Here is a 16,944-nt window from a genome sequence, read left to right as displayed (position 1 = left end):
ATGTTTTTATTTTTAATTGACAGCCCTTGTAACATCTGATTCTAAATTCTATAGGCATAGTTAACTCTGATTATTTAGATTATTTTAAATGAATCGTCTTTGACAAACATGTTACATGTAAACAGGTGTTTCTTATATGTTGTGTTTTCATGAAAAATAAACAGAACATAAAATACCCACACACAATGAAATCTGATGCATAGACCATTAGATAATCACACAGAACATAATGTTCAATCTGGCTAAAAACACGTTAGCTTTCCTGGATTATAATATTTCATCGGAAATTATGTAGTGCGCTAAATCAATTGTATTAGGATTCAGATCGCTGCAACCAGAAGTGGGAGACATCCAAATATGGGCAGAGAGGATCATTCACTCTAATTGCATATGGCCACCAGGAGATAAACCAATTGCATGACATAGACTCAACGATGACTCAAATGACACAGAATGGAACTGAATTAGATCTTGTTACTCATGCCTGCATGCTTTTGAGAGAGATCATAACTTTAGTCATTGTTGTGTAATTAGTTCTTTTGTACAATTATTATGTTTTATTTGTTTGGAGAGGCTTTTGGACACTTGGATAGATTATTTTATAATGCTGTAACTTTTTATTTTACTCAGTTACATGCGACACGATTGGGAACAAACAGTTTTTCGAAAATGCCCAATTTACCCTCTGAGATATATAATATAAAATAAGAAAAAACATTTCAGTTTCTTTGGCTGAGAGTCTCAGAATTTAACATAATCTATATCATTAAACAGATTAAGGTTTTCCATGAAATTATACGAAGCACTGTTTTGTTTAGTTTTTTGTCAAGTTAGAAGCCTTTAATTTTGGGTATGCCACTGAAACAGGAAATCTTAAAAAAAAATAAAATAAAAAAAAACACCCTCAGAGCTTAAGAAAAAATATTTAGCCCTTGCTTCAAAGTTTCCTAAATGTATCTTCTCAGATGAGGATCCAGTAAAAACACAACACTAGACTTCTCACTGCTGTCTCCCTCATTCTGTGTTTATACATTGTGTTAATGAACATGACATTTAAAGCCACTGCAGCTCTTGAACTGCCTCTTTGCTGTGTCAGATTTTGAGGTTTTGTATTGTTCTGATTGGGGAGTATTAAAATGCTAATGAGGGCAGATTATCATGAGGTGGGCTGAACGCTTTTTCCCAGTCTCAAACAACATCTCTAAAGTCTTTTCTGTTCTCTGGAGACTAGTTCTGCTAAAGCTGATATGAAAATAAAGAATATTTCCAGGTCATATTTCATCAAAAAAAAGATAAAGAAATAAATTATATTTTGTTTAAAAAAAATGAAGCCTTTTATTGTAATATTCTTATAGCTGTAATGTGGAAAAAATGATAAAGTATTTTTACAGCAAGGTAGAGGTTGTTGTACTGCCTTTAATTTATGCTTATTTCAATTATATATATAATAATATCACATAGTGATATTATTCATGATAGCTAAGCAAAATTTCCCCAAAATTCTCATTACTACAACATGACTGAATTATGAATACTTATGAGTTTTATTTATTTACTTATTTTTAATTCTCCTTCTCATTATTTTTTAGATATAATTTACTGTATATATATATATATATATATATATATATATATATATATATATATATATATATATAATTTTTTTAGATATAATTTACTGAGATATAAATTATATATAGATAATTAATATTTAGATATAATTTCTCATTATTTTTTAGATATAATTTACTGTATATATATATATTATATATATATATATATATATTAAATGAATTAACATTGAACAATATTTTTTAAAACATTTTTTAATTTTGGTGAATGATTATTTATTTAAATGCAATTGTTCATTGTTAATACATGTTAACTAATGTAACCTCATTTCAGAGTGTTACAAGAAAACGAATCGGTTACTAACGTAACCTCGGTTCTCTCTAGATGAGGGAACGAGTATTGCGTAAGCTAGCTTACGCTACGGGAAAGATTAATCTTTTCTGAGATATTGAAGCCAAAAAATTATCCTTAATTTTGTATCCATTGTCAACGCAGTGCGGCAGCTGCAGACCTTGAGCGGGCTAGCTAGCGAGCTCATAGGTTGCTCTGCGGCAACTGCTGCAGCCTATAGACGAGCTTGGGCGAACTCGCATCCAATGAGAGGCGTCCGCGCGCTCACTGCATCAAAGCCCGCCAAAATGGGCGTGACTAGAATGCATATAAGCGTAGTTCGTAGGCTGGAACCCTGGTTTTCATTGAATGAAGCGAAAAATCGCTCGTGGCGCGAGCACGGCCGGTTACGCAATACTCGTTCCCTCATCTAGAGAGAACCGAGGTTACGTTAGTAACCGATTCGTTCTCTTACGAGAGGTTCTCTCGTATTCTCGTGCGCGCCAAGCATCCAGTGCATGAGCCCCAGGGAATTAAGGGGGACCCGGGGGAGCCCTTGTGAGTGGGGAATTAATATTTGGCCGGCAAGAGTGCGGGCCAGTGTGTGTGTAGTACATAAGCACATAGACAGAGCGGCGGTGCCGGTCTGTGTGGAATGTGTCCCATTAATGCAGCTCACCAGGGGAGCTGTAGCTTATTAAACCGCTAGCAGTTTAGCCTGCAGAGCGGGTACTTCCAGATTATAAAATCTGACAAAGGTGGAGGGGGAAGCCCAGCCCGCTGCCACACATATGTTGTGAATGGAAATCCCGCTGGACCATGCCCACGAGGAGGCCATGCCTCTAGTGGAGTGAGCCCTAATGCCTAGCGGGCATGGTAGGTCTTTTGACGCGTACGCGGCAGCAATAGCGTCCACTATCCATCTGGACAGTGTCTGTTTCGAGGCGGCGAGACCTTTGGTGCGCCCTCCAAACGAAACGAAAAGCTGCTCAGAGCGTCTGAAAGATGCGGAGCGCGCAGTATATAATCTCAGTGCTCTGACTGGGCAAAGGAGATTGGCGTTGCCTTCGCTATCAGATGCTGGTAGCACCGACAAGGAAATGATCTGTGCTCTGAAAGGAGTACCGATCACCTTGGGGACATAGCCGTGTCTAGGCTTTAAAATGACCTTGGAGTCACTTGGTCCAAACTCAAGACACGCAGCGCTAACAGACAGGCGTGAAGATCTCCCACCCGTTTAACTGATGATAGGGCAGTTAGAAAACGGTTTTAAGTGAGAGGTGTTTCACATCCACGGATTGAAGTGGTTCGAAGGGAGGGGCTTTCATAGCTTCGAGAACTATAGAAAGATCCCAGATAGGAACCGATGGGAGCGCGGAGGGTTCATCCTTCTAGCTCCCCTGAGGAAGCGGATGACCAGCTTCGTTTTTACCCTGTGACTGGCCGTGCAGGGGTTCAGCGAACGCCGCGGCGGCCGCCACGTACACTTTGAGCGTGGATGGGGATCTGCCCTTATCCAGCAGCTCTTGTAAAAACACGAGCAGCGGCGATACCCACATGTCCGTGAGTCCAGGTCTCTGTCGGTGCACCATTTTGAAAACACAGACCATTTTGGCGCATAGAGTCTTCTCGTGGAGGGGCTCTAGCGTGTATGATGGTGTTTATTAGTCCTTCTGGCAAAGCGATGGGTAGTCGTTGATCACCCACGCGTGTAGCGCAGCGCTCTGGGTGGGGATGCCAGATCGTGCCGCGAGCTTGCGAGAGGAGATCTGCTCTCACTGGGATGGGCCACGGGGCTGTCAGTGACAGCTGCGTAAGCTCCGGGAACCATGTTTGATTCTCCCAGCGGGGCTATGAGGAGCACCGAGTGGCGCGTTTCCCTGATCCTCTGCATTACCTGTGGCAATAGCGAGGCGGTAGGGAAGGCGTAAAGCGGGCGGTTGGGCCAGTCCTGGGCCAGTGCGTCCTCAGCTTTTTGAGAAAAATATTGGGCAGTGAGAGTTCTCTTCTGGCGCTAAAGAGGTCTATCTCTGCTCTGCCGAATATGCGCCATAGCGTCTGGACTGTTTGGCGTGCAGGGACCATTCCCTGGGGAATATTGTCTCTGGACAGTCTGTCTGGGCCGTCGTTCAGGTGGCCTGGCGCGTCGCGTCGCCCTCAGCGGCGCAGGTGGCACTGGGACCAACTCAGTATACGTTTCGTCAGATGGAAGAGGTTCCTGGATCTGATACCGCCCTGGCGGTTTAGATAGGATACCACAGATCTGTTGTCCGAGCGGACCAGGGCGTGGTGACCCTGAATGACCAGGAGGAAGCGCCGCAGCGCGTACTCGACCGCTATCATTTCCAGACAATTTATGTGAAGGAGCTTTTCCTGAACTGATCATAGGCCAAAAACCGGAGATCCCTCGCAGACCGCGCCCCAACCCGTGTTGGACGCGTCTGTCGAAATGACTTTTCGGCGAGATACAGCTCCCATCGTCACTCCCCGCTGGTACCATTCGGCCACTGTCCAGGGCTGCAGAGCTGAGATACAGGTCTGAGTCACTCTGATCGGCTGGCGGCCTGTGGCCCAAGCCCAGCGAGACACGCGGGTGTTTAGCCAATGCTGAAGCGGGCATGCGCAGTAAACCCAGCTGAAGTACTGCTGCGGCTGAGGCCATGTAACCTAGCACTCTCTGAAATTTTTTCAGAGGCGTGAGGCTGTTCATCTGAAAGGGCGCGGCTAGTCAGCTGAACACGGCAGCGTCGCTGTGTAGATAAGCGAGCGTCATTGCCACTGAGTCTAGTTCTATTCCAAGGAAGGAAATTGCCTGACTGGGCTGTAGTGAGCTCTTGGTCCAATTGACTGCAAGGCCCAAACTGTTCAGATGACTGAGGAGAACTGTCATGTGAGACAGGAGCTCCGTATGTGATTGTGCCAAAATCAGCCAATCGTCCAAATAGTTCAGAATTCGCAAACCCTGACTCCGCGGGGAGTCGCGGCGCCAGCGTCCATGCGCTTCGTGAAAGTACGGGGTGCTAAGGACAGGCCTAACGGAAGGACGGTGTATTGATAAACCTGGCCGTCGAAGGCGAATCTCAAGAATGGCCTGTGACGGGGATTTATCTGAATCTGAATGTATGCATCTTTCAGATCGAGAGAAATAAACCAGTCACCCTGGCGCACATGCGCGAGGAGTTTGCTGGTTGTAAGCATTTTGAACGGTCTTTTTGCAAGCGCTTTGTTCAAAACCCTGAGATCTAATACAGAAGGTTTGCTATTTCTGAACGAAGCATGCATGCTGCTTCCGTGTTCACAGTAGTTTCAAGCCGCGCTCTGAAGCGAGGAGGACGGCGATCGAACTGTAGCAAATAGCCCTGTTTTATTGTGCTTAACACCCATTCGGATATCCCTGGAATATCTTCCCACGCTTTGAAGCGCAATGTTAGAGGGTGAATGGCCAAATCGCCCTGATTGCCGCACACAGAATGTGTGAGCGCGCTTAGTGTGTTTATGCATGACTGCTCGCAGACAGCAGAGACAGGCTGTTCTGTGAGTGACTTCCCGATTGGGGTAAATGGGGAAAGAGTCACATCTGATAAGTGATGTGCGAGCATAGTCACGGACACGGGACTTACATGCGGAGAAGGTGTTTGCTGGCCGTGTGACAGAGCGGGCAGAGGAGGAGCGGCCTGCGGGCTCGTGGGGCGTTTATTAACTCTAACACTCGGCGGTTACGTAACCGCTTTATGTGAGTGTGCTCTGATAGGGACACGGGATGTGTAATGCTTGTGTGTAGGGGTGAACACTGGGTTGTGGGCACATTTTCTACACATAGGGCATGTTTGCTCTTTACAAGATTTCTTTGGGTCGCCGTGAAAACGGTGTTTGAATCTACCACTGTAGTAGCCTGAGAGAAGGGGACTGACAGGGGGCGAAGCTTTGACGGTGGTCCGGCCGCGGCGGGACTGATCCGTCATTTTGTCAACAAAGCTAGGAGGACTTCGGTTGTTCAGGTTTCAGCACGATTCTAGGCCGAGGCCCGTGGGGCGGCGGTCTGCGGCGGCTGTCTGGCGCTTGATCGAGGCGGCCGCCCTGTCGGCGCTGAGAAGTCTGGCTTTGCTGAGCTGGAGCTGTGAAGAGGCTGCGTGCAGGAGGCTCACGTGGGCGACCTGCAGAGGAGTTAGCGTGACGAGGCAGAAAGAGATTCATGGCTTGTGTGGCTTTTGGACCTCTGAAAACCGGTCAATGATACCACTCACCGCGGAGCCGAAGAGACCGGATGGAGAGGCGGTGCGTTGAGGAGCGTGAAGCTCTGCTTCTCCCATGTCGGCTAGCGTTAGCCACAGATGTCTCTCGGTCACAGTCAGCACGGCCATGCACTTCCCTATAGCTTGGGCTGCAGCTTTGGTAGCGCGGAGGGCAAGGTCCGTCGCACTTCTTATGTCTCCAACCGCCTCTGGATGCCTGCTTTCCTCATCCCACTCCCGTAGAAGGTCCGCTTGGAGGATCTGCAAAACGGCCATAGAGTGCAGAGCAGATGCAGCTTGGCCGGCGGCGGAATAGGCGTGGCCAACACAGGCGGAAGTTGTTCTGCAGGCCTTAGACGGGAGCACTGGTTTAGACCGCCATCTCGCGGAGGGCGGGCAAAGGTGTGCTACTACTGCATCCTCGACCGGAGGGATGGAAGCATAGCCCTTCTCGGTGGCGCCGTCCACCGAAGCAAGAGAGGTGGAGGCGTGGGCTCGGACCCTGGCGAGAAGCGCGTTCAAGATTTGGAAAGCTTCGGCGTGGAGTTCCGGCAGGAAGGGAGCGGCCGGGTAGCGGGTGCTGCTGCGGCGGCTCTGAAGAAAGCAGCCGTCGAATCTGTTGGGTGCCTGCTCAGGGGCGGTGACCACTCGAGCCCGAGGCGGTCGACGGCCTGTGTGAGGAGCGTGTTAGTTCCCCGCCGACTCGGCGCGGGTCCTGCTGGATTCCTGGGCGAGGAGGAGCGTGTGAGCCTGACCACTCCTCGTTGTCGAAGCCGTGATGGAACACGCTGCTTCGTCTGAGATGGCAGCAGAGCAGCCGCTCGGCGGCAACTGCTGGCGTCCGGGTGGGCGGGGAGGGTGAAGGCGATGCTTCGAGGGATGGGCTCCGGCGAGGCAATCGCTTCTACCACTGGTTCCGGCAGCCTTTGAGAGCGGCGCTTTTTCTGTCGCGGCTGAATAGAAGCGGCGGCGGCTTCGGTCCTGGCGTTCGAGCCGAGCCCGCAGGAGTCGACATCGGCAGCTCCTCGCAGAGATCGCATCCGCCTTCAGCGAGGCGAGCTCTGCATGCCCCAATCCCAGGCAGAGAGCGCCAGATGATGTGGCGGTCTCCGGTGCTGAGAGGGCGCGGCATGAGGCGCAAGTGGAGCGAGGCATCTTTAAAAAGACGCTTCGTACTCTTTTGTGAAGTTCTTAAGAACTAGCTTGCTTTAAAAAGGATACGTCGCCGGATGGCGTAGCTCGCAGGACGGCTGAAGGTGGCGAAGACGACCGGCTTCTTCGGCGCTGTCCACGCTTGCTTGATGCCCCTCGAGCGGCGGCGGCTTCTGGTTCAGAGATGCGAAGAGCTTACGCTGAAGAGATGAAAATCAGGGTTCCAGCCTACTGAACTACGCTTATATGCACTCTAGTCACGCCCATTTTGGCGGGCTTTGATGCAGTGAGCGCGCGGACGCCTCTCATTGGATGCGAGTTCGCCCAAGCTCGTCTATAGGCTGCAGCAGTTGCCGCAGAGCAACCTATGAGCTCGCTAGCTAGCCCGCTTAAGGTCTGCAGCTGCCGCACTGCGTTGACAATGGATACAAAATTAAGGATAATTTTTTGGCTTCAATATCTCAGAAAAGATGAATCTTTCCCGTAGCTTACGCAATACGAGAAAACCTCTCGTAAGAGAACGCTTGGTGGCGATAAACTCTTTTTCAGATTCTTTAACACTACGTTCTCTTTTCAGTTTTTATATTGTCTTTCTTTTTTTCTTTCTTTCTTTCTTTCTTTCTTTCTCACACTCTTATCTGTTTTGTTTCTCATGTGTAAAGATGTTCATTCCCACATTTTGGAAGAGCAGCTGAAGTGAAAGTGTGTGAAGAAAAGTGTGTTTCTAATAAAACCCCACAAGCCTCATCACCGCTCCTTGCCCTCACGTGCACGCATAAAGCCCCAAAAGTGGTGTCGCACGACCCCCAGCCTCTCTTCCCGGGAAAAGACCTGCCCCCCTCTTCAGAGGGCTGGTACCTAGGGGCTGATCGCTAATGAAGCTGCACTGATTCTTTTATGAGGGGCCGTGTCTTTAAATCCAAAACCTCAATCTCATGCCCAGAACACGCATATAAACACACACACATACGTACACAAAGAAATGTGAAATTCGGGTTTAAGCATTTGTGGCTTAATGTTGATTACCACAAAAATTAATTTTGACTCGTCCCTCTTCTTTAAAAAAAAGCAAAAATGGAGGTTACTGTGAGACACAATGAAAGTGAATGAATTTTCAGAGGATTTAAAGGCAAAAATGTGAAGCTTAGAATTATATAAATGCACACATTAATTATTCTGTTAAAATATGAACTGTAAAGTTGTTTAAATCGTAATTTACAGTCGTTATGGCAACAAAGTTTGACATTATGCCATAAATGCTGTCGATTGAACTTGTATTGAACCCGGAATATTCTTTTAACAGAATTTTCTTCTCTTTGATATCACAGAAATGAATTAACTCACAATACCCAAAAATGACATGATCTAGTGATAATCAATCGTATTTGAAAATTCATGAAACAGAACACCTGATCTGTGAGCATGACACAACGCTTAAACATCACATTTTATAATCGCGGAAAGCATCAAAATAGATTGCATTCAGTAATGATAATTGTTGTGTTCATGCGCTAACATGTTCTGCTTTTAGGCAACAAAGTCATAATTGCAGTTTCTTTAAGGTGTGGCTGGATCCTCCTCCTCCCTGTCTGCTCATAGACTCCTCATTAAGACACAGCACTATGGGCATATTAACGAATGGGTCAGCATTGGACAAGACAAAAAAAAACAAGAAATCATTTTTCTTTTCTGGTTCAGTATTTTTGGCTAGAGAGGCAAAGGAACATCGTCAGGCTTTTTTATTTACCTATATTCTGTGTATTTACCTAATTTGGTTTAATTTCTTGATATTTCTAATAATTCCTGGACATTTACCAGGGTATTCTTTCAAATACTTTGGAGTACCATGTAAATACTGTGATACATGAATATCAATTACAAGGATACTGTATTGCCATCAGATACATCACACAGATTACACTAGACACAATGTCAATTGGTCTTCGACACAAAGTGTTAAATGCAAGTAACCAAATGCAAGAGAGCAGAGGCCTAGAAATTTAAGCAGGAAGTGCCCTCTAGTGGTTTTATTTATAAATCTTTTCAGTTTAAATCACTCTGAAGTATAGTGTTGTGTCTTCAACTGTGGGAACTTTTAGCCCTGTGGACTTTTAGAAAATAACTCTTAAAACACACTTTGCACACTTGTTTATTTAGAGAAATAGTTCGACCAAACATGATCATTCTCTCATCATTAACTCACCATTATGCCATCTTGAACTCGTTTGACTTACTTTCTTCTGTGGAAGACATGAAGATATTTTCATGGATATGTGAGTTGCATTTGGTTTTTTTCACACAATGCAAGTCAATGGGGTCCAAAACTTTCAAGCTTTTCTTTTTGTAAGGTTTTGGACCCCACTGACTTTCATTGTATAGACATCACATCTCTATCAATGTATTATGGTTTGTGTTCCAAAGAAGAAATTCACACATCTGAGATGGGATCATGGTAAGTAAACAATGAGAGAATTGTCATTTTTGGGTGAACTATTCCTTTAATTTGTCCACAAACGACACTCATACATTTAAATGCATCACAGGAGAATTCTGTCATATTTGTGTTTTTTTTTTTTTTTTTTTTAAGTCACGAACATTCCACCACATGATGCTTTTAAAAACTGTATTGCGTTTTTAAAAGCATCATGTGGTGGAAATGACATTTTAAACTTTATGAATTAATGGACTCTTTTGGCTTGTGAACGTTCATTCATTCATTGTTAAGGCTAGTGTCATATGTACTATATACTAAATACACACGTGGAAAATGATATACAATAAAAAAAAATTTTTTTTTTACACAGCACTATATAGGGATGTCATAAAATATTAATTATTGATCGGCACATTATATGATCAATATTATTTTTGAGGCATTGGTAATAAAAATTAGACGACATTTTATTTAGTAGCCTAATTTGTGTGCTTTCCTATTCACTCAGTTTAGCGTTGGGAGACCACAAGAGGGTGATAGAACCTTTACTGAAGCCGGTCACAGATTTCACACACACACACACACACACACACGAGCTGATTTTGCACAACAGATGGCAGTCCAAAATTTACGAAGGTTTATGTACTACTTCAAGTATAAACAGTGATGTTGATGAGTTTGCAGGTTAGTGTATGAAACTGTTGTAACTGCGCAAACTGAACGATTTGAAATGGCGACTTTAATTATGCAATTTCTCTGTCTGTAGCATTGAATGGGAAAGGCCCCCATTCTTAACAACTCTTAACCCAAAACTTTGTTTGTAACAAATAACAAATATATGATGGAAATGACTGCGATTAGTTATAATTTTGGAAAAACTGATTGATTATTGTGATTATTTTCACACAATAAATAGTCAGTATTGGTTTATGATTATTTTACTCCGTGTTTAGATTAACATAATTGTACAAATGTATTAATAATTTTTATGATTGATTTAAAAGTTTCCAGGACTTGTGACGATATAACAAAAATATTTTGTGTTTTAGTTTTAATAAAAATACACCCTTTGAAATATAAAGGCTCCATTTACACCTGGCATAAACATGCGTTTCATATCCTGATATTCTTTAGCTGGATTGCATTTCCATCTTGCAGTCAAATGCATCTCCACTGTGATCGGATAGAGATCAATTGGAAAATGTTACCTACATATTACACCAGAGGCTGAAAATAACTTAAATGTTTGTTTTTAGCTAATTATAAAACATTGATGGATAATTCATATGCTTACCATCACTTTGACAGTTCAGGGTTTCTCCTGCATTGAAATGCTTTGCAAAATTTTGGGCCTCCAAAGCAAATTTAATGATATTTATCTTGTGTTTGGAAATTGAATCACTGAATATGCTTCTGAAATGAAACACACATTTCCACGGTGCAGTTGAAACCTGGTTAAATGTGTTGTGCAAGACATGAGTGGGATTTAAGGAGAGAGTCGAGACATTCCAAGTTTATTCCAATTGAATAATATATGGGATATTGTTCATTTTTCTGGTGACAAGACTGCAAGGCCTTTGAGACAGCAGAATTAACAAAAAAGCGCTTTGGCAATGCTGGATGACTGTAGTGCAACCTCATTATATAATTAATTAGTCTAGCGTAGCTGTATCCGGATTACGGAAACTCTGTGATCCGATCACAGTGCGTCTTGGGTATATTTACACCTGCCATTTAATCTAGTCAACTAGTGCTATCCGATATTGATTCGATCACTGCATTTTAATGCTTAGTGTAAAGGTGGCCAAAGAAACCCCAGGATACAAAATAATGCATGGAAACACAAATAGTGTGTGACATTGTAGTGTTGATGAATATTTCTATGTGAATCTCTCTCTCTCACTCAGCTGTGACGAGTATGTCACTCAGTTGGATGAGATGCAGCGTCAGCTGGCAGCTGCAGAGGACGAGAAGAAGACGCTGAACTCTCTCCTCCGTATGGCCATTCAGCAGAAGCTGGCACTCACGCAGCGCCTGGAAGACCTCGAGTTCGACCACGAAGAGACTCGCCGGAGCGGAGCCAATGGCCGCGCCAAGATCACCTCCTCACGTGGGAGATCCGCCCACAACTCCACATACTCCCGTGTAAGTCATGCCCCCACCGCCATCTGCGGGGGTCACGGTGAGCCCAATGTCCACGCGGGAACACCGATGGTCTTTTGCAGTGAAAAGTACAAGATCTACTGCGACTAAAGCCATTGCTTCAGTTGATAGCTGACTGTACAAAGCTCCACTCATGCTCTTTGCTTGCTGTGTGCTAACCCGTATGATGTGTCCATGTGTTTAGGGCGGAATACGGCCACGCCTGCCAGCGTTCTAGTATCCAGCAGAATGAAGTTGATGTTGTAGAGCTCGCTAAGGGCAGTATGATAGCATTTAGTCGTATAGGTTCACGGGAAGGGCTGCTTGTCGTCTTCCGGTATTATGGTGCTTAAAGCAGCTTCGCACATGGGTGTGTGTGTGTACGTGTTCTTAGATTTGACCGATATATGTGCTAGATAGAGAGCGTGTTGAATTGTGGTTGTCACAATCTGGCTGATAGCTTTGCACTCTTTCTTTAAAAAGTCCTTTTTCCTCTGACCTTCATCCCAGTGGAGACAAACTGCTTAAGCCAGCCAAAGGTGGTCTTAGTATAGTAGCTAAGACCAGCAAACCACCTTAGGCTAGTTTAAGCTGTTTTTTCAAGCGGGGATCTCTCTCTTGCCTCTGAAACGGGCAGCCCGTCCAATCAGGTAACATGTGTTTACATGGCAGATGAAACTAAATATGCAAACTTTCTCCCTGCCTTGTTGACGTGCAGGAAAACCCATTGAATTGTGCCATTTTATTTAGCTAGAATAAAAAATAAAAAAACGAATTTGACGGGTTTGGCTCACGAGTGAGCGTTTGGAGGGATATCACTCTTGAGGAGGCAGGCGGGAACGCACAGGGTCCGTCATAAGCATGCGCCGGAAAGAGCATCGGTTTCTGGCCTGTTTTTTAGTTTGCAATTGCTAGTAGATGTGTGGCTGCAAAACTATTTCTGAGAGCTTTAACATGTTCTAGACTTGATTTCATGTACTTGAGCACACTTGACATAGGGCTTAATGTGGTGAAGTCATGGTGAAGGGCTTTACATGGTGATAATTCAATGTTCTCTTCAATTTATGTGTAAAACAAACAGAGGAGGAGCCTTCTGTGTCGCAACACTCCTTTCAAAACAACACAAATCATAACTTGTCTTTTTTGGATTTAGTAGATAACATACTGTATGATAAGAAATCACCCTCAACTCCATATTGAAAACATGTTGAGTCATGTTCAAAAGACAGTAAGGTATATTCCCATATAGTCTAGTGGTTAGGATTCCTGCTTTTTACTCTGGCGGCCCAGTTTGACTCCCGGTATGGGACATGAGTCTAGTGTCTTTCCTAATACATTAATCACCAATCAAATTGATCACCCATTAATACTTTTCAATCACCAATCATATTCAATTACTGACAATTTCATGAAATGGAATGAGATAAGTTACGTTTGTCAGGGATTGGTGAGAATATTCCGGTTCAATACAAGTCGATCGACAGAATTTGTGGCATAATGTTGATGACCACAAAAAATTATTTCGACACGTCAATCCTTTTCTTAAAAAAAACAATGGAACAATGTACAATGGAAGTGAATTGGGCCAATTTTTGGAGGGTTTAAGGCAGAAATATTAAAGCTTATTAGAGGTAGACCAATATATCGATATTACCGATAAAGTTGCTTTTTGGATCTGAACTATCGGTTATCGACAAAAATCTATGCCGATAGTTGCTGATCACCATTTTGTATTTTCAAAATAAGAGTCCCTGGTGTGTTTTGAGCTTGTTTATACTTAAAAGTACCACGTTATGCACCGTATTGTGGATTGTATTCATTTTGGAGTATTTGTCTTTGCCTGCCATAGTAAGAAAAGAATGAGATAATTTTTGAAAACTATTGGCCAATGAATCGGTTTTCGGCAATTCCCACTACTGGCTGACCTCTACTTATAATTCTATAAAAGGACTTGCATTAATTATTCTGTTATAACTTGTGTATTATTTGAGCTGTAAAGTTGCTTAAAACATAGGTTTCACAATTGTTTAAAGGTTTACATGTCGTCATAGTAACAAAGTTGTAAAATTGGCTATAACTTCATTCAGAAAAGGCTAGTTAGGATTTTATCACACTAAGATCATGTTATAAACGCAGTGACTTTACTTTTGAAACAGTTTACAGATTGGCCGCATTGACTTCCATTGCAAGTGCCTCACTGTAACCTTGATTTTTACTTCTTTTTTTTAAGGAAAGGAGGGAAGAGTTGAAATACATTTTTGAGATAATCAACATTATGCCACAAATGCTGTTGATTGAACTAAACTTGTATTGAACCCGGAACATTCCTTTAACTAGGTCTGGTGGTTTGGTATCGATATTGGATATGGTGGTTTAATTCAACAATAAGCTTTGTATATTTGTATTTTTGTTTTTTGTTTATGCCCAGAAGATATTGATTAGTTGTTTCTTGCCTTGTCATTGAATGTAGAATTTTGCCGATTTTGGTTTTAGAAAGTATTACTAATTAACATCTGGTAAATGTCTGTTGTCAGTACACCACCTTGGAGGAGTAGATCAATTCATGTTTCACTGTTTACAACCTTTACTATTTAACAAGCATTTTAAAGTCCAACCAGGCAAACTGTTTATTTGTTTTGTTTTTTTTGGGCTGAGGACATTTAGTGCTTTTGAGATCCTGGCTTCCTACATTAACGTCATCTACATTAATCTTCCACACTAACAAACATTGGCTCTTTGGGTTTGGTGACTAACCCTGTTTTTTACTTTTATTTGATTTCTTCCTAAATTAGTTGCATTGATCCCTGCTTCACTGCAGCTTTTGTTCAGATGGAAGGCTTTCTGAATTTAACATTAATGCTAACTGCTATTATTTCTGTGTTCTCCAATTCAACCTTCCACCAGTGCCGACAAATTCAGTGTTCACAAACGGTTAACGTTGAACTCCCCTGGACTAACAAAACACACTGGATGACCATTTACTTGGTTCTTTTTTCATTCTTGAAAATTATAAACCTTTCTAGTCATTATACAAATGAGCTCCAGCAGGGTATTTTAAGTTCATTTTGACTTTTAAGGAAAAGTTTTGATTTATTTTGTCGGAAGCCTGCGTTCACAAAGTCTTGAAAACGTCAACTCCAAATTTGATTAAAATATATAAATACTATATATATAGTTTTTTTTAATCAAACGAAAAGTGTCTAGATTTCCTCAACCTTCATCGGTTTGTCTAGGATTTTGTAACCATTAATATAGGGTTATATTGCTTTTATGTTAACTTTTATTTTATTACGTTTTACTAGTTTGGTGTTTTGGTTTACGAGTCGGTATTTTACACAGTATATTTGAAGAGTATTGGGTTTATTCGTGTTAATATCACATCACAATCTGTGTTATGTATCCTATTACTCCTCTGTGTTCTTCATAATTTGTTTTGTTTTTCACATTTGCCATATTTTAAACAAAATTCCAGGCGGTCATATGCTGGGATTTTGTCGATATATTTATTCCTAGGAATAGTTCAAAGTGAACATTTTCAAACTTAATGACATTGTGGCTTAATTTGATAAAGGAGGCTTTGGAAAAACCAGCAAAACGATTGAATTTCAGTTAAAATTGCATGGATTTTTCTTTCTTTTTCATTTCAAGCATTTTCACATGAGCTTCACAGGGATCACTGACCTTCAGCATTTTGTACAAGAATAAATGAATTAATTCCAAATTGGAATGCTGTAATTCTCTCTCTATCTATTGTGCCAAGTGTCGGCGCACCGTCTGGGTTTTTGAAAAGGATCGGAAGCGATATACACAAGAAGAGGGTGTGGCCTGGGACCTCTACCTGTTGTTGATGCTTTTCATTCTGACCATTAGTGCCTTTTATTATTTCAAGAGAGAATACTAGACTAGCTTTTAGGTTTTTGTAGTTTTCTTTTCCCACTCCTTCCAAAAGATCAACGGATGAGTATGTCTTGTTTCAGACTGAACAGCAGCAATAAGTGCAGAAGACATTCATTCTGTTTCGCGAGAGTGTGAAGATGATATTTACCGTTAGTGAAATTAAACCGAGATTGTACTGAATTCTTCAGGTCAGTGATCCTAATAGCAAATTCAGGGGTTTTAGCAAAAGTTATTTTGTCAAATGGTTTGAAGCCAGATTTATCCTTGTTTGCCTCATTATGAACTGAACTTCTGAGACACGAAACGCATGTTGTGTTTTGCTGTTGGAGACTGGTGTTATTTAGCTTTGTATGGTGAGATAGCTGAAGATCATGTGGTATTGATAGTATTGGTGACAGTTGTGAGAAAGCGTGCGTCTTCTTTCTGTCCAATAGTTTTTTTTTTTTATATATATATATATATATATATAATCTTGAATATTTTTACATGGTTAAACAAGCATTACGATTTCAGGAAACAGAAAACATTTTGCATCAACAAGCAAACGGTGCCATGAAAGTCGCATCTTGTTTGTTGAGGCATAAATATAAGAAATACAGTCGGTAAGCGAGGAAAGAAATAAACTAAGTGCAATTTTTTAAAACAATTTACATGATAAATAAAGTTTTCTGTTTGCTGGAAGTAAAAGCATCGTGATATTCAACTAGCTGTGGAAGCTTTTGATTGGAAACTCTTATTATTGTGTTCCAGTATTGAGCTATATGGAAAGTTTGATACCTTTATATAAAATAACAACTTCCACATGTTTGTATTTATTTGAAATGTCGTGCAGTACTGAACTTTATAATGTGCATTATTATGTCATATGCATGTTTTTCCTCAGTCATGGGACTTTTACACAGAGTCGAAAAAACAAACTTTACAACTCCAAAGAATTGGAAGACAAAACGAGAATGGGGTAAAAAGAGGGAGAGCTGGAAATGTTTAGTATTTAATTGGCATATTACTGCTGACATAAACACGTTAAAGTGTTGTTTACTCTGTCTGTGTAGAGGTAGTCATGCTGGCCAAAATCAATAAATACAAATATAAAGTCACAACTTTTCTTTGTGTGTTTGTGTGCCTGTTTGTGTCCCACAACTGCTCTGATATATTTAGTCACAGGACTATTTCCCAGTGTTGTCT

General features: G+C 42.2%; 1 protein-coding gene across 2 annotated transcripts in view; it reads left to right on the top strand.

Annotated features, from left to right (window-relative positions):
• Nucleotides 1-16,224, top strand: part of LOC127620864 (protein bicaudal D homolog 2-like) — a 56,221-nt gene extending 39,997 nt beyond the window's left edge. The window contains exons 9-10 of one of the 2 annotated variants that reach the window (XM_052094190.1): nucleotides 11,628-11,865; nucleotides 12,068-16,224. In XM_052094190.1, coding sequence (XP_051950150.1) covers nucleotides 11,628-11,865; nucleotides 12,068-12,100 — 271 coding nt within the window. In that variant the 3' untranslated portion in view covers nucleotides 12,101-16,224. Of the gene's footprint in view, nucleotides 1-11,627 lie in introns of both variants that reach the window. The other variant, XM_052094189.1, reaches the window with a different exon arrangement.
• Nucleotides 16,225-16,944: the final 720 nt, after the last annotated feature.

This window comes from Xyrauchen texanus, chromosome 27 (genome assembly GCF_025860055.1).
Source record: "Xyrauchen texanus isolate HMW12.3.18 chromosome 27, RBS_HiC_50CHRs, whole genome shotgun sequence".
Lineage (NCBI taxonomy): Eukaryota > Metazoa > Chordata > Actinopteri > Cypriniformes > Catostomidae > Xyrauchen > Xyrauchen texanus.
This window is presented reverse-complemented; position numbering and strand designations above follow the sequence as displayed.